The 23,186-nt window shown below is 47.4% G+C and overlaps 1 protein-coding gene across 3 annotated transcripts; it reads right to left on the bottom strand.

Annotated features, from left to right (window-relative positions):
- Positions 1-3,409: 3,409 nt before the first annotated feature.
- Positions 3,410-22,878, bottom strand: sema6dl (sema domain, transmembrane domain (TM), and cytoplasmic domain, (semaphorin) 6D, like). Of its 3 annotated transcripts, XM_053429116.1 has the most exons (20): positions 22,616-22,878; positions 17,172-17,340; positions 16,545-16,656; positions 15,507-15,567; positions 15,200-15,262; positions 14,966-15,067; positions 14,698-14,788; positions 14,333-14,452; positions 13,882-13,970; positions 12,863-13,080; positions 12,639-12,770; positions 11,842-11,997; positions 10,828-11,001; positions 10,375-10,515; positions 10,103-10,180; positions 9,887-9,945; positions 9,233-9,289; positions 8,526-8,708; positions 7,320-7,561; positions 3,410-7,215 (listed from the first exon to the last, which is right to left on the bottom strand). In XM_053429116.1, the coding sequence occupies exons 2-20, from the start codon at positions 17,290-17,292 to the stop codon at positions 6,067-6,069; spliced, it is 3,348 nt and encodes a 1,115-aa protein (XP_053285091.1). In that variant the 5' UTR covers positions 17,293-17,340; positions 22,616-22,878; the 3' UTR covers positions 3,410-6,066. The 3 variants fall into 3 exon arrangements, with proteins under 3 accessions (XP_053285091.1, XP_053285249.1, XP_053285174.1); XM_053429274.1 differs by lacking the exon at positions 8,526-8,708; XM_053429199.1 differs by lacking the exon at positions 9,233-9,289.
- Positions 22,879-23,186: the final 308 nt, after the last annotated feature.

Below are 23,186 nucleotides of genomic sequence, written 5' to 3'. Positions count from 1 at the left end.
GCTGCTGTGGTTATAGTTTATCCACCATCCAAATATCGTAATCTCCTCGTAAGTGCACAGTGAATAGTTGATGTCACACAGTAGAGGACATAGTGCTACCAAGACCTAACATTCCCTTGAAATTCAATTTAGCTGCTCCAAACTCTACTCTACACGTCACAAGACTGAACTTTGGACGCACCTCAAGATTTTCTGGGTCAGATGAGACAGAAAGAAAAAATTAAAGGAAATCATGTTTTTTTGTTTACAGGACAAAAGTTGGTCTTTATCACCAAAAGCTCTCGAATCTCATCGTCCTTCTGAGTTGAATTCTTTAGTCATTTATCTGAGATCTGCCCCAAACTGTAATGGCTTCTCTCTTGACCCACGTCCCATCCTTCCACTGCTGTCAAACCAACCAACACCCAGACAGAGGTGAAAACATAACCTCCTCGATGGAAGGTAACTATCCTCTCTTTTCCGACTTCACTCTTTTTACTTCCTGCTTTTGCTTGTCTGCCTCTTAAGTCTCTTTTCGAGCCAGTGGGAGCCAGTGGGAGCCAATGGGAGACAGTGGGAGCCATTAATCAGCCGTCACTGGGAGTGCACTTAACACACGGATTCGATTTTGATGGTTTTTCCGGACTGTGCAGCCTGCACTGGAGCCGCGTCAAAACTTTATCAGCCCAATACTAAAGAAATGTTTTGTGCTGCTTCCCTGTCATTTAATACCAGTTTGAAATGAGGCATTAGCCTGACAATCAGTCCGGCTCGAATGCGTCAGAGAGCACGTGCACTTGTTACAGCCCACAAAGAATCCGTCTGAGCACCTTCACCATGACTGAGGCTTGTAAATGAAATTGCTGGTTTCACCTCTGGGCTTTTAAGAAAATACGACGTGTAGGAGCATAGATGGATGATTTTCAGTCTAATCACCATCTTTAAATTTCTAAAGAGATGCTGTGAAGAAAGAAAGAGAAATGAACCAAATCAGCCTCGTGCGTCAGGACGTGCTGCTGCTCCTCCTGTGTTTTTATCCGTCGCTGTTTCAAAGCTTATTTTAACCCGAACTTTCAACTTAAGCAATTTACTTTCATCTTCCTGCGTCGCAGTGAGTGGCCTTGATGTGTTCCACTTAAATTTAGGTGCGTTTGCTTCGTCTGTCCCTGGAGAAATGGAGGAAACACACACACAAACACACACTGACACACACACACATACACACACACACACACGTATACACACACTCACTCGCAGCCATGTCTGTATAACAAAAAGCACATGCTTCCCGTCCGCCAACAGTCTGTGCTGGTAATGAGACTAAGTGTGGCTGGGCGGACGGACAAATGAATGAAGCGGCTACAGAATCACTGGCCCTGTTTGATTTGCCTCCACTGATTCAAAGAGACCATCTGATAAATTGAAAGAATGGGGATGTACATCAGAATAGTGAGAGGCGCGCTCTTTGTTGTTTCCCATTCCAAACCAAATCACACCCCAACCCCCCTTTCAGAACACCCAGAGGGGAGAATGTTTCCCTTGTGTGTGTGTGTGTGTTTGTGTGTGTGTGTTGGGGGAGAGAGAGACAGAGCTGGGTTGCTAGGAGGTGTGAGTTTTCGGGAGGTCCTGTTGAAAGCAAATGAAGAAGCACTTGTGTCAACACTGCGACGGCAGCAGTGAGCCACCGAGCCTCGGAGCCGATCGTCCAAACGGCTGCTCCCCCTCTCAGGAGCCGGTGCTGTGCTGGAGCAGCCCTCCTGTTCTGGACATGCAGTTCTGTGTTGACCCACATCCCTCTCACTTTCTATATATTTGATAAACGTGTCTGTGGTTGTTGACACAAGCTTGTGGCAGAAGTGGAGATTATATTAAATTGTTTGTGTTTTTTTTTACCTCCACCAGCAAGGTTATGTTTTCATCTGTCTTTGTTTGTTTGTTTCTAGGCAGGATTACACAAAAAACTAAAGGACAGAAGAAGCCATTAGACTTTGGTTCGAATCCGGATCAGGATTTTTTTTCACTTTCTTTAACAGTGCAACATTTTCATGTTTTATTTTAGACACTAAAAGTCTCTATCCGACATTTTCTTATGTATAAAATACTTTGAACATTGACAGACTTTTCCGTTTTGTTACAAACTGTTTCTTCTAATCAATCTTGTAAATACTGTAATCCTGTTGACGTGTTCAGCTACACGCGGCATCTATCGCTCTTCTGTCCGTGAGAGTCATCGCTCACATGTGGCTCTCTGAGGTTTGATTCCCCCTCTGTGATTAGTCGCGCTCTACAAACAATATTAGATTTGATTGATTGATAATTAATGCAACCTGTGGCATGTTTAGAGGACTGATAGCTGAGCGTCTGCAGTTTGATGCAGATCCAAATGAAAATAAAATATTCATGATTTATAAGGGGACTGTCGGGCCCTGGCGGGGGGGGTATGCACGCCTCTGAGTGCTATTCTATTTTTAAGATTGGGCTTTTTATTTGATGGTAAACAGTGAGGGGACGTGCAGGAAATGTGTGCGAGACATACAGGGATGGGGGGAGGGGGGGGGGGGGGGGGGGGGGATATCCACAACCGGATTCACCCTGGAAGATGTTGCTGTTATGTGGTCTTGGTTCTGCAGGCCGCCAAACCACCGCGACATCCCGTGTTTATGATTTGAAACAAGTCGGTCGGATGCGTCTTGCATTCCTCTCCTCGTTTTAAAACAGTAAATCCTCTTTTCACATTTTATTGTTCTACATGCCTGCGTATTTATGGGAGCTAAATCGGGAGTTCAGCTCTACCACACATGAAGCATATGTGCTGCACAGTGATCGTATGTGCATGAGAAGGAAATTGCTTTTTTCCTTCTCTGCTTATCGGAACCGCATGAAAAGTAATTACCCTCCGTACAGCTGTTGCTCTTTTATGCTTTGTTGTTGACAGCCAATCTTAATCACGGCCCTATCTGTGCTCAACATCTTGCCCTGGAGTGTAAGCATGCATGCATCTGAATGCTCTGTATACAAGTGTGTGCATTCAGCCGCAGCTTATTGGTGGCTTAGATCTTGTGCCCTGAGCAGTGGTAAGTCCAGATGTTTGGTGTCTAGAGGAACATGCTACTTTGGAAACTTTCCCACATGCTATCTGGAGTGGTTGACTCTGGGCTGGCCTCAAACTTCAAAACAACCCCGCTCTAAAAATAGCCCGAAGCCCTCAATCATTCGGCAGACTCTTAATGTCTGATACCTCGCTCACCAAGCCCAGCTAGGACGCATACGTTTGACCAACAAGTACTGGATACATTGCTCTCTCAGATGGATTCAAAGCACTAACATGGGATTCAGCTCTCTCTCACCAGAAACACACAACGCTACATCCAGAGAATCCAATTTAAAACCCATTCCATCGTCCTTAACATGAAATAACTCTCAAGACCTGTTTCTGTGCAGTAATGTTTTATTTCAACTATACATGCTGTGTTAAAAAAATCAACAAAAAATATCATGAAACAAAGACCATCGTTATTATTTACACATTCACAGTACAACTTTACAACCTATCTACATGCTCAAATACTCTGGAGATCAGATATATATACACAGCTGGCCTTGCATCACCATGTTGCACAGTATGTAAATCAAAAGTTACATGACAAAAAATCCGGTTTCATCTCCACGTACACAGAGCTCAGACTGAAATATAAAGGCGTCAATTTAGAATTGCAACAGAAAGACCCAGTTCATATTGCAATGTACAAGGCAGTTGAGCAGTGTGTGTCGAGTGTGTGTGTGTGTGTGTGTGTGTGTGTAGAAAAGAGCCCAAAACACTGGTCAGATGACAGGCGAAGAATCTTTACATACAATCATCACTTGTAAACAAAAAAGTGGCTTTGGGCTAAACAGGCGACTGACACTGGGACAGGATGGCAGATGTCACCCAGAGAAGGTACCCGACCCCCCCGGTCGTCCTTACTGGCCGATAGAAACAACTCCTGCCACCGCAACCGGGCTTTCGTGTGAACACTGTGTTAATACATTGGCTGTTGGGCGGGATGTGTGCAGCGTTGAGCCGACTGCTCCACAGTGCGAGATCGAAACCACCCTTCATCCCACTGTCAAGGAAATACATTCACTGCATGGCACCTCTGTGTGGTGGATTAGCATCGCTCTTCTTTTCAACACCAGCAGTAATAGAGAAAGAAAAACTGATTTATAACCCAAATGCTGTTTTTTGTCCTTTTGTATGACGACCATCCGCATGTGGTCTGTTTGTCAATTTGCCTCCACATCACTTCGGATTAAGTCGCGACTTCCCAACACACGTCCGGCTGAATTTCAATTGTATAAAAAAAATCTGTATATAGTATATGACAATAACATACACAGGACCAATTGACATTGCCAATATTTTATACTGTAGTAGTTCGTTTTGTGAATAAGGCACACAATGCACAGAATCAGGTTCACTTGCCTAAAAATATGTATAATCCTTATTTATAGTATTTAAGTATTTACAGGATCTTTGTCATTCCCAGCATGACTCATTTGGACACATTGGTAAAATGTTGTGTTGATTGTACACTGGCCACCTTGCAGGGAAGCTGCACAGGGAACACGGCACGACAGATGACAGAGGTGTTACATCCATGTATTGTTCTGGAGTCAGTTTAATATACATCCGTAATAGGATTTATGCAGGAGGGAAATTATAGTGCTCCCCTACTAGAGGACGCAAATGTTCAATACAGCAGAAGTGCACTGAAATGTTGGATTCATACACAAGAGCTAAACCATTGGTGCTGCTTTAGCTTCATCCTTTAAATAAAACGGCAAGACATGAGCAAGGCAAATCAGTTTGTTCGAAATTCTTTTACAGAGCGAGATGTGAAATGTATTTTTTTCTTTATTAACACTTAAGCTACATAAAGACGTCTCTTGAACCACCAGTATAACTCCTAAACGGGGCAGTGGAGCTTTCAGTCCAGGAGAGAAGCATTTTTCTCACGTATCAGCTTTAACAGTGCGTTTGGTTGCCAACAACTGTATCACTTGGCCTCTGTCTGCAATACAACACACACGCTCACACACACACACACACAGTAGCAGATGTGCACACCCATACCAGGGGCTACCCCAGTTTGGTCGGGAAAACAAACGCATCAAAGACAAATCACCTATGTCTAAAATAGCAGCACATGTACTAAAATGTCCCAGTGAGTTTGTGTCAACGTCCCAACTTAACCCAAAACCCCCATGGAGGGACACACACACACACACATATGGTTTAGGCTTGCTTCATTTGGGTTCAAATATGACCAAAGAAAAGCTGTTGAAATGAAAGACAGTGACTTGGGTCTTTTACAGGTCTTAAGGTGCATCCTCTGGCATCTAGCAACACTCTAGGTTTACCAAGGGTGAAGGCCTAATGTGTGTGCTGGCTTTATATAAGCCTGCTTTCCAGTCAACACACACACAAATGCATACATCTTCACTCTTTCTTTGTTCGTTGTTTGCTGCCCGATTCAGCCGTTTGTGGTCATGTGTATCTCGAGCAAAACGAACCCCATGATAATTGATTTTCCTCTCCTCTGCCCCAGGTATCCTACTAACAAAGGCATGGTCTACCTCTCCTCTCTGTTCAGTTCACATTAGTGGGAAGACAGTGCTCAATGGCAGTGACAAATGACACCCCTTCTTCAAGTATTCCACTGTTTGGACCTGGTACCACGCACACGGACACTGTAGCAGGCCCTGCTGGCGTCCTAAACCTTGTACCTAACTGGGACCGGTCGACACCCAAGCGCAGATACAATGGGGAGCAGCAGGTTCACCACTGTCCACTATTCATATCTTTGTGGCTACGGAGGGAGATGGAGGCGTAGGGAGCCGAAAAGCCCCAAGGAATATCTTTGGCCACATGTGATTTTCCCTTTTTAGTGTGAGTGACTGTGCATATCATTTAAAGGGGAAACACACCTCAAGTCAATACACAAACACACACTCGGCCATACCCCATTGATAGCTCCCCCCCAAGCCCTTAGGGCTCAAAGCTCTACGGTCAAGGCCAACAGCTCACTGAGAAGTGTTCATGCTATTTTAATAACTGTACTTATTGACAACTCGCATCTGTGGACTCTGTGGTGAAAACCCGTTGGGTTTGGGGGGCACATCTGGCTTAAGCGACGGGGTCCGTTTCAGCCCTGTGCGGGGGAGCGAGCCATGCCCACTGTAGTTGCTATGTCGTGACATAGAGGACGAGTGAGGGGAGTGCAGTCCAGCCCCCATCATTCCACTATGAGAGTCAAGTCTGGAGGGTGGGGTTGGGGGCATATAACCACCTCTGTTCATACTGTGTTGGCGAGACAAAGACACTCCCATGGTTACCCCATTTGGTGAGGTGGATAAGGACTGCCTATGAGACGCACTCCGGTGGAGCTGGTACCCCCCTCTTTGCCGCTCCAGAGTGCCCCCCATGCTCAGGCTACCTGTTGGTGTGGTGGGGGTGGAGGGCATGGGGACATCAACCCTCTTAGTGGGGCTGTGCCTCGGTAGGGAGGAGGAGGGAGAGTACAGGGAGGCCTCACGGCTGGGCACCCTGGGGGGTAATTCAGTCAGCTCCTCCATGGGCTCCAGTGTGAGATGCTGTCTCGGGCGAGGCCCTGATCCCTCTTGAAGAATGGCCTTGGGGTTGGCCACAGAGTCATTGAGGTGTTTTAAAAGGTCATTAAGAGTATTTCTGGCATCCACCGACTTCTTCTGCTCTTTCCTACTTCCCCTGGAATCTGGGTTCTTCGGTTTCTTTTCAGAGGAATGTGGGAGGGTATCATCTCCACTTTCAAGGTTCGGGTGGTCATGTGTGGCATTGGGTAAAACAACTGCACTCGGGATGTGGGAGTGTCCTAGGGCAAGGTGAGGGTGGTGGGGGTTGGGGTTGGCGTTGGCGTTGGGAGGAGCAGGAGGGGAAAGAAGGAACTGAGGACTCTTTGCTGCTGCTGCTGAGTTGGACTCCTTGCAGGGCCCACTGCCCTTTACCTGAGCCCTCTCCCACTGGTTGTTGATGGGCTGGAGGCCTTTCTGCTGAAGCACAGGGGTGGACTCCGGCGTTGGCAGGGCAGCAAGCTCCGGGGGCTGACAACTTTCCCGCAGGATCATGGTCTTGGTGTCACCGTTGGGCGAATGCAGGTCTTTGCCATTGCTCAGCAGATTGCTGTACAGCTTGGGGGACTCAATGCTGGTTTGATATTCCTAAAAACGATGCAATAAAATCAAAAGAAAAAGATTAGACACCAATTCACTTCTTGTTCCATTCAGACTTTCATAAAGCACTGGAGCTGTTTTTATGGCTGTACCTTTACTGGACTGTCAAAGAGGCCATTGAGCTTGATGAAGCTTCCAGTGGAGTCGGAGCAGGAGGGGGCCGACTCTGTATCCTTGTGGACGTGTCTCGGCTTACGGAGGAATGAGTCTCGGTAGCAGAAGACAATCAGACCAGCTAGGAGAGCGCCCATGAGGAAAGCTGCAAACACGCAGGTGATGAGGATGTTCATGTGGACCATCTGGTTGGTCTCAGCTGCTTGGTTATCCCACACACCTACAAAACATTGAAGCATTGGTTAACCCCCTGGTGACGAGAGGAAAGTGCTCAGTGAAGCATCCTTCCCCATTCAAGAGCAGAAATGTTTGAGTGCGACCCCAACCATGCATCTGTTTCTGCCTTTTTGTATCTACAGGGTAGCCACAACCAAATTCCATAAATATACGGACATATTGCTATCCATAAGAAATGTGGTTAAAATTGGCAGAAGATGTTAGGTACCCACATCCAGTTCACCAGCTAAGAGATGCAATGCTATGTTAGTTTAGAGGGGAAGAATTAATGTAATAAACGTCCCCTAGGGGCATTTTGTCATGCGTTCTAACTGGTGCTGCAGGGTTACGAGTGCACCCTTAAAGAGATCAAGATCCAAATCAAGCGATCAACCAGAATGAAGATTGGTAAAGTCTTGGAGTAAAGAGACGAGAGTTCTGTCTTCCAGGTGTTGAGACAGCTGTTGCTCTACGGAGAGTTTGTTAGTGACCACAGACATGGAAAGAGTTAGTCATCTACTGTGCAGCCACAACAGTGATGTGGCAGAGCAGGCCCAGTCGGTGAGGTGCCAGTAGACAGTTACTACATCTAAAGTTAGATGACAAATATATGCACCGGCAGACACAGAATGTAAATCCAAACAAAGGACTGTAAAGAAACAACATGAAAACAGTGACTGGAAATAAATAATCCAAAATGAAGTAAGACTGAACATAGAAAAAATTAAACTTAAATGAGAGAAACATAAAAGATAAAAAAATATGGAAACATAAATGATGTATGAACATAAACACTTAATGAAAAATGTTCATGATAAAATAAAAATCCTAACTAGCTGCCACTGTTCATGTGATTCTCTGCCTTATGTACACGTGTGGATTCACATTCTTGCGCCTCAGAGAGAACTGCAGGCGGCTATCAGATCGGGCTCAATGCAGCGTGCTGGCTGCCTCCCTGCGGGCCTTACCCTCTTGGCCCCCTGGGATAGAGTCTAAAGAATGGGAGGTTGCTGGGTCATCCTGCAGCACAAAGCCTGAGCCGTAGAGCTCTGGACCAGGCCCAGAGCTGGGGCTCTGAGTGGGTATGAGTAGTGGGGGGTGTATGGGCACACTGGGCTGGACAGTGACTGGCGTAGATGAAAACTCCATGTCTGTGGTGACAAACAAATTGTTAACAACCCGTGTGGACGTGGGTAATGCATACTGTTATCATCCCGGTTAGTAGGGCCATGAGCAGCGTGTCATTGTTTTTAAGGTTAGTGTCCAAACAAGTAATGAATAACTGTTATCATGGTTTTAACAAAATGCTGTTTTGACATTCACAGACCAATGACAGTACATTATTGTGTTACAGTTTTGAATGGGGAAAAGAAGGGGATACCGAGAGGGGGTGTTGGTACACGACAGTGAGGATGCGGAGGGGCGGTGGTTGGGCATGCGAGAGGGAGGAGGAAGTGATGAGTGAAGAAGAGGAAGTGAATCTGTGCTGAGAGAGAGAGCGCCGACGTTTCCTCGAGGAGATGTCACTTGTGGCGATGAAAATGAAGCAGGTGGTGTTAGGCATTCCAAGAGGTGTTTGGTGAGAAAAGATGAATGGAGGCAGCGGTGGAGAGACACAGGGTTGGAGATGCTGAACTCAAGGAAAGAAACCATTTGAGTAAAAGATCAAACTAACCAGAGGTAGGGTCGCCAAATGATTTGTAATCTGGCGCTGAAGTAGAGCCCAAAAACGCTAAAAGAATTAAAAAGGACAAGAAATCAGCATAAGGGAATTCAGACGTTAAATCTAAAAATTAAAAATAACGTAAAATCCCAAAGAGACACCGAGAGTGCAGTTTACTGGGTTTAACAATAACGATATAAAGCACTCAGTGTCCTTCTCTCTGGAGTCTCTGGAAGCCCTCTGGTTCTGATCAATACTGAGGTTCAGCCCGGGTCATGCACAGCTGGTACAAACGGAGGGGCGGATGTTTTTTTTTAAAGGAAAACCGGTAAAGGCCCATTTTCTGGCCGGGGAGCGATCCAAACACGTCTGCCATTTGCACCAGCCGAGCATGACCCTGGATTGTACATGTCCATGTTTCCGCCCCAGCAGGCAGCATTAGTTACAGGTGGCCATGTACTGCATGTAGATGTGTGTGTTAATACTGCACATAGACTTATGTCGGGGCGAGTTACTGGAGTGGTTACTGGTGTGAGTGTACAGGCTCATGGTGTATGTGGAAATGAGTCTGTGTTTCACTTGGTTAAATGTGTGTGTATATCTGTGTGTGTTTGTGTTTGTAAGCATGTGTCTGAGGATGAGACGGCATGGAGATGAGACTCGTACCGTGACAGTCTCCCAGGTGAGCAGTGTTTCCCAGGTCAACGTCCTGCTCATATCCGGTCCTGTGAAGAGAGAAGAAGAAGAGCGAGACGCGTAAGCAGAGAGACTTAACCCCCCCCCCCTTCCCACACACACACACACACAAAAAGAGAAATGCATTATCTCATTTTCTCATCTGTGATATTTGCACTTCATATTGCAGCTGGGACGTGAACTTACAAAACACCGGGCAGAATCCTCTCACAAGCTCCGGGAGATTTCCAGCCACAATAAGGATCCCTTGATGCAATGCAGGACCTGGATACACACACACACACACACACACACACAATGAGAACACAAGGTTTAATCATTCTGGAAGGTGCAGTATAATCATTTGTTTCCGATTGAACATTAACCACAAGGTCTTGTTTTCATCCTCTTTATGACACAACCCAATGACCGGCCACACCGACTCCCATTCCAACCACTAACGTCTGAGTGTCACTTACTTGTGGCAGGACGTGTGTCTCTCACAGCGACTCAGGGGGATTCGGATGACGCAGCTGGAAAAGGCCACGTACAGGCTGTGCGTGTCTTTGTCCACGTGCAGCGAGAGGACACGCTTGTCGTCCTCATGGTTGGACAGGCACCTGGAAAGGGAAACGAGAAACACGATCAGAGGTTTATCAGATAAGTCCGGCTACAGTTTCAGTCTCGGGGCAGATTCGGTCTCTTGTTCAGTGGAGGGGCCACAAAAAGCTTCTCTCTCTCACACAATCCAAGGCCGATTTTTAACCTCTTAGAAAAGGAACTGTGCAGATTCACATCCAGGCACAAAAAAATAAAGTGGATTGTGCGTGTGCATGACCTTTCAACATGAGAGCAGCTGACTCCTCAGACAGAGGACAGACAAGGAAGAGGAAACGAGAACAGAGAGAGGGTGAAAGTTCACGTGTTCCTACTTTGCCCGGTTGAAGACGTCGATCTCCTCCAGGAGCAGGCTGTCATTCAGGGACAAGGAGGTGGTCTTGGCCAGAACCTTGAGGACGACCCCCGACTCCGCCCCGATGAACACCACCGTGTAGTTCTTGTGGGGCCCGGCTTCGTTGTCCACAGCCAGCGATGTCAGCCTGTACCTTCACACACAGCAGGGGGGGGGGGGGAAGAGTGTTATTCACCGAATTCCAATTCAGAACAGGGGAGATCGTTTAATTCAAGGTCAAACTTTGTTTCACTTCATCGATTGGGTTTGATATCAACATGCTCTCTGCTCACCTACAGTGGACATTGTGAGACGGACTTATTATTGTTCCAGTAAATCATTGTCCTGGTTGGTTAATTGCTCAGCTATCATGTGTTGAACCTCAGTGCTTTTGAGTTCTGAACCTGAACACTGACTGAGTTTTATTACTGAGAGGTTACATAAAAAAAGATTGATCAGATTCTCACTCCTGTTTACCGCTCAGATTATAACTTTTCTACAATTGATGTTATAAAACGTATGAACTTATAAAGTAGTGTCTTTGTTTGTTAGTTAGTAGGATTAAGCAAAAACACATGGACAGATGGAGCATGACCCGATAAAACAATCCATAAACTGTTGGTGCAGATCTGGATCAGGGGGCAGATAATGTATTTTTATATTTGAATGGTTTCAAGAGCGATTTTCAACATTTTCGTTAATTTCTCAAAGAACAATTTGGGATCTTGTGGAATAGGGTGTTTGTGCATTTTGGTGCAGATCCAGATAAAACCTCAGACTGGTTTCATAAGGGGGTTGTTTTGCCACTGAGAGTCATTCTAGCTTCGATTTTTTTCTCCCAGTTAATAAACACTGAGCCATTGGGGTAAATTCAGCTAATTATGTTAGATGAAAAAGGGAATTTGTGGTGATTGTGTTCATGATTAGAAAAGATGCATGTTTATTCCCCTCAGACTGAGGCATTAACATCAGGACGCTCATCTGGTCTATTTACCTGACACGTGTCTTGGTGAACCAAGGCTCGTCCCCGATGGAGGGCACAGCTGTGTCCATGAGGGGGTGGGACTTGATGAACTGCAGGGTGTCGTCCGGGAACTCGATGGAGCTCTTGAAGGACGCAGCTGGACCATGACCCGCACAGCTCCCGGGTCTGGGATGAAGGTCGCACAAACACACAAGCAGGGCAAAAGGTCAAAGATCAGCCCATGCTATCACACACCAGAGAGTCATAATAACGTGCATTGAATAAGTGTAACAAGAGGCCGGGGGGGGGGGGGTTGGAGCAGGTGCTTATTAGGATCACAAGAAGGACCTCAGCTGGAAACATGAAATATAGATATCCGTGGTTATCCTCCATCAATGATTCACGGGGGTAATGAGGTGCTGCGTGGACTTTGTGTTCGGGACACAGGGCAGGGCCACAAATATACGTGCCGGCTGTAAACAGGTTAAATATGCAACGGGTCTAATTATGCCAAATTAATAATTAAATCATCAGCAGATGGTGAATGTGTGTGACGGGTCAAAGCTAATAACCCGATCACCCCGTGCTGAAAGATTTGATTCCATTGGGTTTGACCCGGACAACGAGGGGTTAAAAGGGGAGAAACATGACAGGTGGTAAACAGCTGCAGAGGCGAGTGGCACCACCTCAAAGAAAGTCAACAACACAAAGAGAGGTGGTGTTAAATCTGAATTTTCAGATTAAAGCCCCTTTCGGAGTCTTGGCTCAGTGCAGCTGTAGACGGTTTGAATCTTTCTTTCTGAGGATCAGAGATGTCTGGTCCTTACCGCGGTTTGGGAAGCTTCTCCTCCGGATATGCAGTCCACACCGAGTCAGGAGTCTTCTGCTCTTTGAACCGACCCCAGAAAACCTTTTCGATGTCGGCCATGGAGAAGGCACACACTGCTGACCCTGGGATACTGTGGAGACAAAGAAATGTTCGATATTTAAATTCAAAAAGTCTAAATTCTGTTCTTTTTTCATTCAGCAACTACCAGCGGCCGCGGCTCACCTGTTCATCTGCGTGGTGAACACGCCCACCACCGAGGGAACCCCGTTGATGTCCACGATGTCAGTGACGGACTGGAGCACGTCGAAGTAGAAGAAGGACTCCCCCGGCACCGAGCAGTTCAGCCTGGCCTTCACAAACGACGTCCAGTGCTTCTCCAGCACTCGCTGTGACCCCCCCACGTCATTCTTACAGATCCGGGCCACGCGAGAGTACACAACCTGAGAGGAGGAGCAGGGGTTTGAGAGCAGACAGGGGCAGGGGCGGAAGAGGGAAAGCAGCTGAGTGAACATCGCTAAAAACACTTCAACATGCTGAATAATGCATCTGTCCATCCTGTCGCAGCTCGGCACAGACGACTTAGCAAAACACACACTCTCATATTTAACTTTGTGTGCGGCGGCGCTTCCCCCTGACTGGGGGAAGTGCTCGCTTTGAAAAAGATGAACACACACAAATGGCCTCGAGAAGCCGAACGCTGCAACATGTGACCGCGTGTTCGATTGGACACATGTGTATGACCGAGGCCCGTGAGTCTAAATGAAGCGTGTGCAGCAGTTGGCCGGGGACAGATTTAATAATTTACCAACGCAAACCTCCGTCAGAGGCCAGGTGTCGCCCCAGCATTAGTAGGTTTGAAATATTTATTAGCCGGTGGCTGATGGAGGATGCTGGCTTCCTGCGGCTCTGCCAGAGCAGCTGAGGGATGAGCCACGTTCAAATCTGGAGTTCTGGCCTCGAACATAGAACATCCTAATGCCCTCAGCAGGCAGTCCACAGTGTCTCAGACTCAAATCTTCCCACTGGGTAATAGTATTACATTAGCTGAGTCTTCCAGGCAAATGCAGGCTGTTGGAAATTCTCCTGAATGGGCCCCTTCACTACTGGGGCCATTTGGGACAGAGATCCATGCACTGAGGGAGGTGTTAGCCCTTTTTTGGGGGGTTCAGATAAAAGGCTTGCATGCTGTGTCTGTGTGGAACATGTAATAGATTACAAACGACGAGTGCACGGTCTCTCACCTTGCCCAGATTGCTGTGCTCCACCGCAATCTCCCGGTAGAAGAAGTACACATAATTCCCGTACTCGGCTGCATGCAGGAAATGAGGTTCTGAGGGAGAGACAGAGAGAGAGGCAGAGAGAGTTGAAGTGGATTTCTGCACCGTCACCACCACCACTGTGCATGTTGAATATTTCAGGGATTTGTGCGAGGCTGTATACGACTAGGGGTGACCTAGATTGCCTGGGAGAGAACAGGCCGTATCCCCGTGGAGCTTGGCAAGGCGGGAGCGCTGTGTATCACTCCAAAATACTGCTCCGACAGCCGAGTACACACACACACACACACCAAAACACACACACATGCCACGCAAAGCCGCTGTGCGTATTAGGCTGGGTGGCAGGTCGACACATGTACCTCCCGAGCAAAGCGAGACCTGCAGATTGAGAGCGATGGAGGTGGCGTTTGCTCACCTTTCAGCCATTTGGAGTCGTATTTGATGGTCCTCAGCGCCGATCCATCACCCATACTGCGGTAGATGACAGCGTCACTGGCCTGGAAGTCGGCCACGGTGGCAGAGTACAGCTTCCCTTCTGCAAAACGACAAGCAGCAGAGTCAACACAAAGTGCGATTCACTGCTCTTCAACTGCTTTGTTGCTCTTCCTCTTTTTATAAGGCTTAATTGGCTGAGTTGTTATCGCTGCAGGCCCAGTTTAACTGTGGCAAAGACACAGAGGTGATAATGAGAGCGTAAGTAGGAACACACCAGTTTTTCTTCAGAAAGAAAAGTGTGTGTGTGTGTGTGTGTGGGTGGGCGAGTGTTTGTTTGACCCCTACCCGCGAAAAGAGCCACGTTGGTTTGCCTGGAGTCGAACGGGCACCGTGCCAGTCCATAGATCTCCTCTCCATCTAACTCCAGGTTATCCAGCTGAGGAGAAAAACAACGGCCACCCACACGTTAACGGAGGTTTGTCAAGAAACACCGTGGAAATGAGCAAACACACAAATGAATCAATCAAATGGAGTCAAGTTGTGTTAAAAAGGAAATAAAGATTGGGTTATTTAAGGATATTAACACAAAACCGCCAAGGCACCGGGTACTGACCCTGTAGTATCTGCACATGGGGTTGAAGCCGTTGGTGCCGCAGATGAACACCAGGTCGTCGTTTCTGGGAACCAACACTTTTATGAAGTTGTGGCACTCGTCCTGAAAAAACAGACACACAACCCGCAACAGCGTTTGTGAGAAGCAGCCAGCAGCTCTGTGCACAGGTCTTTGTCCGTGCGGTGGGACACGAAATGAAAGCCATTAGGTGAATGGTTTTATTTTTATACGTACTCTGTGTTTTCCCTTGACGGCACACATGTCTCTGTCAGCTTGGCCTGATCGCCACGTTAGCTTCTGTAGAAACCAACATGGAGCATTAGACACTTGTTCGGCACACACAGAAATACACACATGGGCTTGCACACGTTCACACTCACACACACACACACACACACATTCATACACACACGCACAGTCTTTCCTTTTCCAGTTTCTCATTTAACAACCTGTCCATTCAGTGATGAATGGCTCAGTATTTTCTATGGAGCCCTTTTACTGTTTGTGGATTGAGAGAGCAGCTTGTGGCGAAGAACCTTACCCGGTAAGGAATGATCTCATTCCTGTAGGACTCTCTCAGACTGACTAGGTACACCTGATCTCTGTGGACACACAACAACAACAACACAACGCGGCTTAGCGAACACAGCACAACCAGGAATATGTTCCTATAAACTGTAATCAGGGTTTACTGATAATCTTTTTCTGTTCTGAAAAACACTTTCTCTGTGGATTAGCTGTTCTTTAAACATTATTAGAGGAAAAGACGGCGAATTCAGTCACGTTTGTCTACTTTAGGTATTTATTCACCGTTATGAGAATATTGTTTGAACTATATCTGCCATTTAAAGACCTTATATCATTGGTTTTAGCCTTCTCTTACAGAATTAAATACACTAAACTTCTCCTTCTCTAAACCTGGGATAGAAAAAACTGCAAATTATATCTGAATATCTGTATTATGTGTTTTTTTAGCCGTTACATAAAAAACTGAAAGTCCGCTCTGCTATGCAGTTTCCGATGACACGTCACTTACTGCTCCGCTTATGTCAGCTGGTTCTATCAACCACTACAGGAAAGCATTTTGATTCCCTCTCAGTGAACACAGCGACCAGCCTCAAACCGGCAGTAGGAGGATCCACCTGACAGCAGTGATGCATGTGCCGGTGACTGAGGCGGCGGCGGTGGCTCTTTAGCTTTGAGTTTTATACTGTAGATGTTGACGGTGATTTCCTGCTACAATATCAGAGCTGGCGGTCAGATTCATCCCAGGGCCCATAAATACCCAAAAGACATGTAAAGATGCCAAGAGGCCCGTGACAGAGCGTCAGGCCGGGATGATAGACCTCTCTCCTGGATCAATGCTGCCTAGAAGCCACAGATCCAATAACACTAAGAGCTTTTTACCCCCCCCCCCCCCTCCCTTTACGCAACTGTTTACCTGCCAAGGAATGACGGAGTATATTGGTGTGGGGGATGTGTGAAAGAGCGAGAGAGAGATAGAGAAAGGAAGATGGAGATAGGAAGATGGAGATAATTGATGCTTCTGTGTGTGTGTGTGTGTGTGTGTTGAGTTTACCTGCCAGCGATGAACAGTGTGTCCTGTATCTTGGTCATCAGCTGAAAGTCAAGGCGATGCTGCGACTCGTTGCCAGAGGGCCGGCCTCTGAACACTGGGTACCTCCGTGAAACTGTGAAGATATCGCACACACACAAACACAAACACACACACAAACACACAATTAATTGGAAACTCATGGTAAAAGCCGACACTGCCGCGTGGGAAAGCCACACTCGCTTCTTGCCACATTTGAGCTTTTACACAAATCCTCCTTCCAATCAGTCATGAGTCATAGTACAGAACCAATATCTCCAGTATTTTTTCTGTATTATTATATCTGTGTGTGTCACTGTGCTTCAGATAACAGCTTCCTGTGTCAGCACATCTCTCCGTTGGGCCAATAAATCACCAGAGATGAAAATGATCTCCACTTAATGGTACAACTGGCCATACAGCAGATTGATTCTAATACTATGGATATGAGATGATAGTGTCTGAACTGCGGATATGACTACAAGGAGGAGGATGGTGCTTTTCTTTATTCAGTGAAAAATATTGTGGAGCAAAAAGGTGCACATTTGCTCCACTTGTTGTCTGTCTCCACATCTCGGTGCCTGCTGAGTTCATTTGTGTGCGTGCACTCACAGTGTGCGTCGACGACATCGAGGGGTGTGTTGTCCTCGGGGAAGCTGACTGCGAGGAGAGTGCGTGAGGCTGTCAGCAGCAGCAGCAGCTCGCTGAGCAGAAGCACAGCTCTCTGGCCCATGGCTGCTCACAGACGACACTTCCTGTTTCACACTGGTGGAGTTGTTACCTGGGAGCACACACAAAAAGGCATTCTTGTTGGTTAACATTTCATGCTCCCCCTTACTGGAGGCTGTGGTCTTATGAGTCAAATACAAAAAGCATCGTCAAACTCGAGAACAAGGAAAGTACAAGTTCTGCAGCAGATTTCTATTTTCTTGTCTTTTCACGTCAAGTTAGTGAAATGCAAAGAAAGCGTTCTCTGGCTTATTGACGACTAACCAATCAGTGGACCGGGCGGCTCCCCCCCCTCCCCCCCGACCTCTCCCTGCATCTGCTGTCTCGGGGAAGGTCAGCCAACTGACCGACGGTGTCCTCTGTGAGTGTTGGATGCAGCGGATGTCCACTCTGTGAGGGACGTGGCCGCCCTGCTGCGTCCGTGCATCTGTGCTTCAATGGGTTGGTCTTGGACCCGGCTCAACACCAATCAGCACATTGCAGCCTCATCACCATCACGGGTGCAGCCCCCGCTCCGACCTGAGCTGACTTCTATTAGCGCTCTGCTGGCTGTTATTGCTCCGGCCTCTCCTTGGGGCGACTGTGCTTTATTGCAGCGATTCACTGGTCTTTGTGTTGGGGGGGGGGGGGGGGGGGGGGGTACTGTTGTTTTGACATTGTCCTTTTTGTGGATAATAGTTTGCAACGCATCTGATTGCAGACATGAAGACATGATGCAGCAGCAGCTACGTCGGTAACAATTTTCCGTGGCAGGGGGTTTAGTGTGAATGTTAGTGTGTTGAGAAGTGCGTTAAAGACAGACTGTGTGTATGTGCACATTAATGATCGGTGTACGTTGAAATATTTATGAGACAAACAAATTATTCATGCTGGCAAAGCCTGAACGGATATAAACAATTTACTGGGAGACGTCACACGGGCTGAGGGATGGATTAGCTGGGAGCACAGTGGGACACACACACACACACACACACATACATGGCTGCACACACATAAACGCCCTTTCAAACGGTGTAATGCAAAGACTGAGGCACGTGTGCGCGCACAAACACACACACACACACACACACATGTATCGACTCGTTTTTCAATTAGCCCCAGAGCACACCTGCTCCAGTGCTGTCTGAGAGCCCTGCCTGCCAAGCCATTAGTGCTTTGATTGATCCACACAGGAAGCGGGGCCCATCAGCGGGCCAGCGAGGGCCGTGTGGGGACTTCACCACATCACTGTGCCCCCCCCCCCCCCCCGAGTGGACATTTTTAGCTCTTGTTCTTGTGAGAGTATAAAGATTTCTGAAGAACCACCTCCCTTGTGAAGTCGAGAACCAGGTTCTTGGCCGACAGAAACGGTATTTTAGCTAAATACAGATGGATAATCCATCACATGACGTGGACCAGGGAGTGTTTATATCGACAGGCTGATTCAAAGTGAGCAGCCCTCTTTTTACCAGACGGGCTCTAACAACCCACTTTTGGTCTGAACTGTGACTCTACGATGATGTGTCACCAAAAAATGGAAGTGGTGGTGCGATGGGATCAGAGTAATCCTGGCGTGTTTTAGTCATCAACTGTGTGTAATCATGGCTGCTCCTTTTTTCTCTGTGGGATTCTCAGGCCTGTGAAAGAGCAGTGTCATTACGGGCTGAGTTAATTCAAGGCCGGGACGAGGAGGCACTTCATCTTAATTAGTCCGCTTAATAGTTAAATTACAGGGTTTGGTGTTTTGACGGAATAAAAAAAGATTTCTCTTTCAGCAACTGCAAAACATCGATGGAGCGCAGACTCACTACACTCTAATCTGGATACAAATGAATGACTGGACACAAACAATCGACAAAATCCATGCACACAGTCCTCGCAGATCTCTATCGAAAAACCAACTGTCAGCAGCTTAATCTAAACCAGAAGTGATGGCGCTGCCGTGCAAAGAGCAGCTATTTCTTTTTATCACCTGGTTCAGAAGCTCTCACACCACGAAATGTGCCGTGTTAAAACCCAGGCAATAAATTACTGACTTTCGAGGAGAAGCCGGGGACGGGAATAGATACCTCACGCACAACAACAGGCAAAATAAAAAAAAGGGGGGGGGGGGGGGGGGGGGCTATGAAAGGTAAATAAACCCAGCTCGCATTTCAATTCTATAGAGCTATCATACAGGCTGCGAACCTGGACTCGGTCGTGTTCGCGAGTAAATCATTTCCTCGCTTGCTGGAGTTTAGAGTCCTGCTCTGTGTCTTCATTCCTGCTCGTCTCCTCCACCGAACAATTCCTGGAGAAAATCAGTCCAACCACAGGCAGAGGCTCAGCTCTGATCTCCCATGATTCCTTGCATGGTAATAGCCGCGCTGCAGAGAGGCGCAGGCTTTCCTCAGAAACGTTAATGTGAAACAGGAACAGAAGACATCCAGAGGTCAGCGATCTAAAATTACTTCTCAATCTCTAGTGAGCCCGGCGTGTTTTCTATTGACTATTCCTTTTGCACTCTCTGGTTCCTGCCCTCCAGTGTGCGTGTGTGTGTGTGTGTGTGTGTGTGTGTGTGTGTGTGTGTAGGACTCAACAGGCTCGAAACGCTGGGCTTGTCACGCAACTCGGTGCCATTCAGCCTTGCCTCACTCTACCTCTGTTATTACAGGCTTTTCAATGTCCTACAGCCGCGCTCTTTCCCTGCTGATGTTGTTGGCTCAGGCCCATGGAGTTAAACACTGGGAGGGGGTCGGCTGAAATACTGTCTCTACTGGTTTCGGGGGTCCACAGCTCCACGCTAGCAGAAGATTTAGTGTTCCGAGTTTAAGATGACGGATTAACACATTTCCCTCTGAGCTGCGCTTCACTGGCCCACGTCAGCCGTAACCTCTCCTCCACTTCCACACAGAGCGCTTGTCTTCCTGCAGGAGTTGGGGGGGGGGGGCGAATAAAAAAAGGAAGGCACACAACAGAGGTGCGTGACCTTTCGTAAGTTGTGTGTGAGTGTGATGGGTGGATGTAATCCCAGCGGAACAATGGCTGCTGCTGCTTGAGGCTGCTTGACTTGTCATCTAGCACCGGGCTGAGCTGTAAACCTCACAGCGCAGGGAACCGGAGAGCACCGGGGTTCGGTTTCAGGCGCTTCCCTCCTCACACTCGGCGACTGTATGCACGTCAACATGCGTTTTTTGCGGGCGTGCGCGGCTCGTCCGCCCAAAACTGGATATGTCTGGGTTGTCTGAACTCTCAACTGTGGCTCTGAGAAAGTAATCAAGATCCAGCCACACAGGACAGTGAGCCAGCCAGATGATTAGAGCAGCCCCGGCCGCACAGGCCCAGAAATGATTGCTTACCCCTTTCCCCACTTCAGTAATAACCGCCAACCTGAAGGATCACCTCTGAGGGACTTGGTCGGACTTGTTGCTTCGGGGATTTGCCAGAAGGGGAGGACTGTGCCACCCCAAAATCTGCTGTCCGGCTTTTCTCCTCTACCTCGACAAGAGGAGGAGGGAAACAGGAGAATGGCTGTGCTCAGCGGTAGTTCTGCTATAGTGGAGCACAAAGGCACCGAGCTGCAGGTGTGAGCAGGAAAACAAAAGGGGCTTTGGGCAATTCAACACAATGGAACCCCACCCCCGGTCCCCCCCCCGGTCAGTGGTCCTGGGTTCAGGAGAGCTGCTCTGGGGCTCGTAAAAAAAGGGGGGGGGGGGGTTCAACAAAACTAACTAACTAAACATCTTGACTCAAAATGTGCACAAGGTCAAACATTTATCACTCAGCTCGTTTGAGAATGTAACAAAATGATTCAAGGCGGCGGTTCTATTGAAACCACACGGCTGCAGAGGGGTTACCGCTGATCACTGGATGGTTTATTGGTGGTTGTTCCGGGGTTACAGCCGGCTGAAGTGGAGGTTAACGCTGGTCGTTCTGGTCGCTCTGGTCTGACCCTGCGGCCAGTGAGGCGGAAAGAGATGCACCAGCTGTGCTGTCAATGAACCCAAAGCTGGTCCTGATGTTGGACCGGGCTGGAGGTCGGGCGCTCATGACATTTATTAAGTTTGTAGTGTCCAGTTACTAAGTCAGCGGTTCTCCTCCGTGACAGAACTCAGTCACTTCGGATTTGATGGAAAATCCACACAAGTGGGAATTTGGGTTGAAATAAACAAATAAACTTGTGTCCTTCTCTCTGTAAAGCAGCTGGTTTGAGACATGATTCAACCAATGAATCGAATAAACAATTAATAAGAGTGTGTACTTTTAGCCAGCATTTAAAAGAATGTTTTTATTTTTTTATAATTTACTTACTTTGGCCAGTTTTTAAATTATAAACTAAAATGGAACAGATCCTACAATGATTGAAAATTCACACATTCCTTATTAAACCTTTAACCATTATGTTTCTCCACCTTCCTCTATTATCCTCTTTCCTTTCTTTCATTCGCTTGTGTGTTTTTTTCTTCTTCTAGTTTTCCTTGGAGATCTTCTCCGCTCCTCTTTTACGCACGCAGTCCACGCAGCAGCCCGGGCTCTAATGCTCGCATTGTGTCGACCGGGGCGTAAAGGCATTCAAGTTTTATCCGTGGTAAATCTTTTCAGGTCCCTTTAGTCCACATGTAGGACTAATACAAAAGACAACAAAGACGCGGGGGACAGCGGTGGAGTGACAGCAGTGATGGGGCTGCGTTGAGCTGCCTCCACGGGGCTGGGCTTCCGCGCTGCTGTGCCTCCCCATATTTATAAATATAAAAAAAAAGGTTCCGAGCGCTTCTCCAGTTCATTATGCAACCGAAGGAAACCATAATGAAATTGGGAAATACATCAAATAGATGAGGATCAGTCGGGGAGCCTTTGAGTCAAGCTGCGCATCCTGTGCGTCTTTTGTTGTTTATTACTGTATTTAGCCGCGTGCTCCGTCCCATCTCGTGCACGGTGTTTTTATTTCCAAGTTGATTTTGTGGAGATGCAAACACTTTAATTCGTGAACCATTCAACTCCACTCGGGAACCAAATACAACAGAGATGAGCTGATGGGACTGAAACTGTAAAGGACACTTCCCTGCGTGCAAGGTGCGTTGGAGGACTAACATGGCGTGGCTCTGATTTTACTGTGGGTTTATGTTTTAACGATGCACGTTTCAGATCCACCCGTTTAAAGAAACAATCTACATTTCACTTCAGCACGTATCAAACACCTGATCCCCTTTTTATAGACTGTAATAACAAAGTCGCTCCCCGGATAGAATAACAGCCAGGAGCGATACAGCCTGAATCCCATCCCGGATCCATGTTAATAATAATAAGGAGTGAGTTCGCCCTGAAAACACTCGATATATTAATTAAACAAACAATCGAGGGACACCTACCTTGAGGATCCGATTTCACTCATGAACCGGGCAATCCAAACGCACGTCCTATTATTCCTTTGGTAATCCATTTAGGAGAAAAACACCCAGCGTGTGTATTCCTGATATTTTCATTCTCCGTCCGGACACCACTTTGCTCTCTTTTATCCACAGTTGCGCACAGATTTCAGCTCCGCTCGACCACATAAGAGCATGTTCGATTCCGCCTGCTCTTCCTCCGTCCCCGGGCCCCTGCGCTCTGATGACTGATCTTCAAAGCTCTGGCCACGACCACACAGCCCCCTCCCTCCCTCCCTCTCTCTCTCTCTCTTTCACACACACACACACAGCATAGAACCATCCCCTTCCACTATCCTGCTAACTTTGGAAACGAAAGAGGGAAAAGACATAAACATTAACGACGGGCTGTCCTCGCTTCCCCGCGCTCCGACTTTACGCACAATCATTGATTTCGATCCGGGAATAAAACAACAGAGGGCGTGTGAACCGAGGGGGGGAGCGTGATACGGCACGTACCCGGCGGAATAAAGGAAAAACACCAGAATTACGCACAGTTGCGCTTTAACACTTT

This window comes from Pleuronectes platessa, chromosome 1, assembly GCF_947347685.1.
Source record: "Pleuronectes platessa chromosome 1, fPlePla1.1, whole genome shotgun sequence".
Lineage (NCBI taxonomy): Eukaryota > Metazoa > Chordata > Actinopteri > Pleuronectiformes > Pleuronectidae > Pleuronectes > Pleuronectes platessa.
Note: the sequence above shows the minus strand (reverse complement) of the source record. Positions and strands in the feature narration are given on the sequence as shown.

Coding starts and splice junctions, on each gene's coding strand:
- sema6dl (XM_053429116.1), bottom strand. CDS start 17,292: ATGGGCCAGAGAGCTGTGCTTCTGCTCAGCGAGCTGCTGCTGCTGCTG. Junction 13,081..13,881: donor AGCACAGCAATCTGGGCAAG/GTGAGAGACCGT, acceptor TCCTCCTCTCAG/GTTGTGTACTCTCGCGTGGC. Junction 10,516..10,827: donor GACGTCTTCAACCGGGCAAA/GTAGGAACACGT, acceptor TTCCCTTTCCAG/GTGCCTGTCCAACCATGAGG.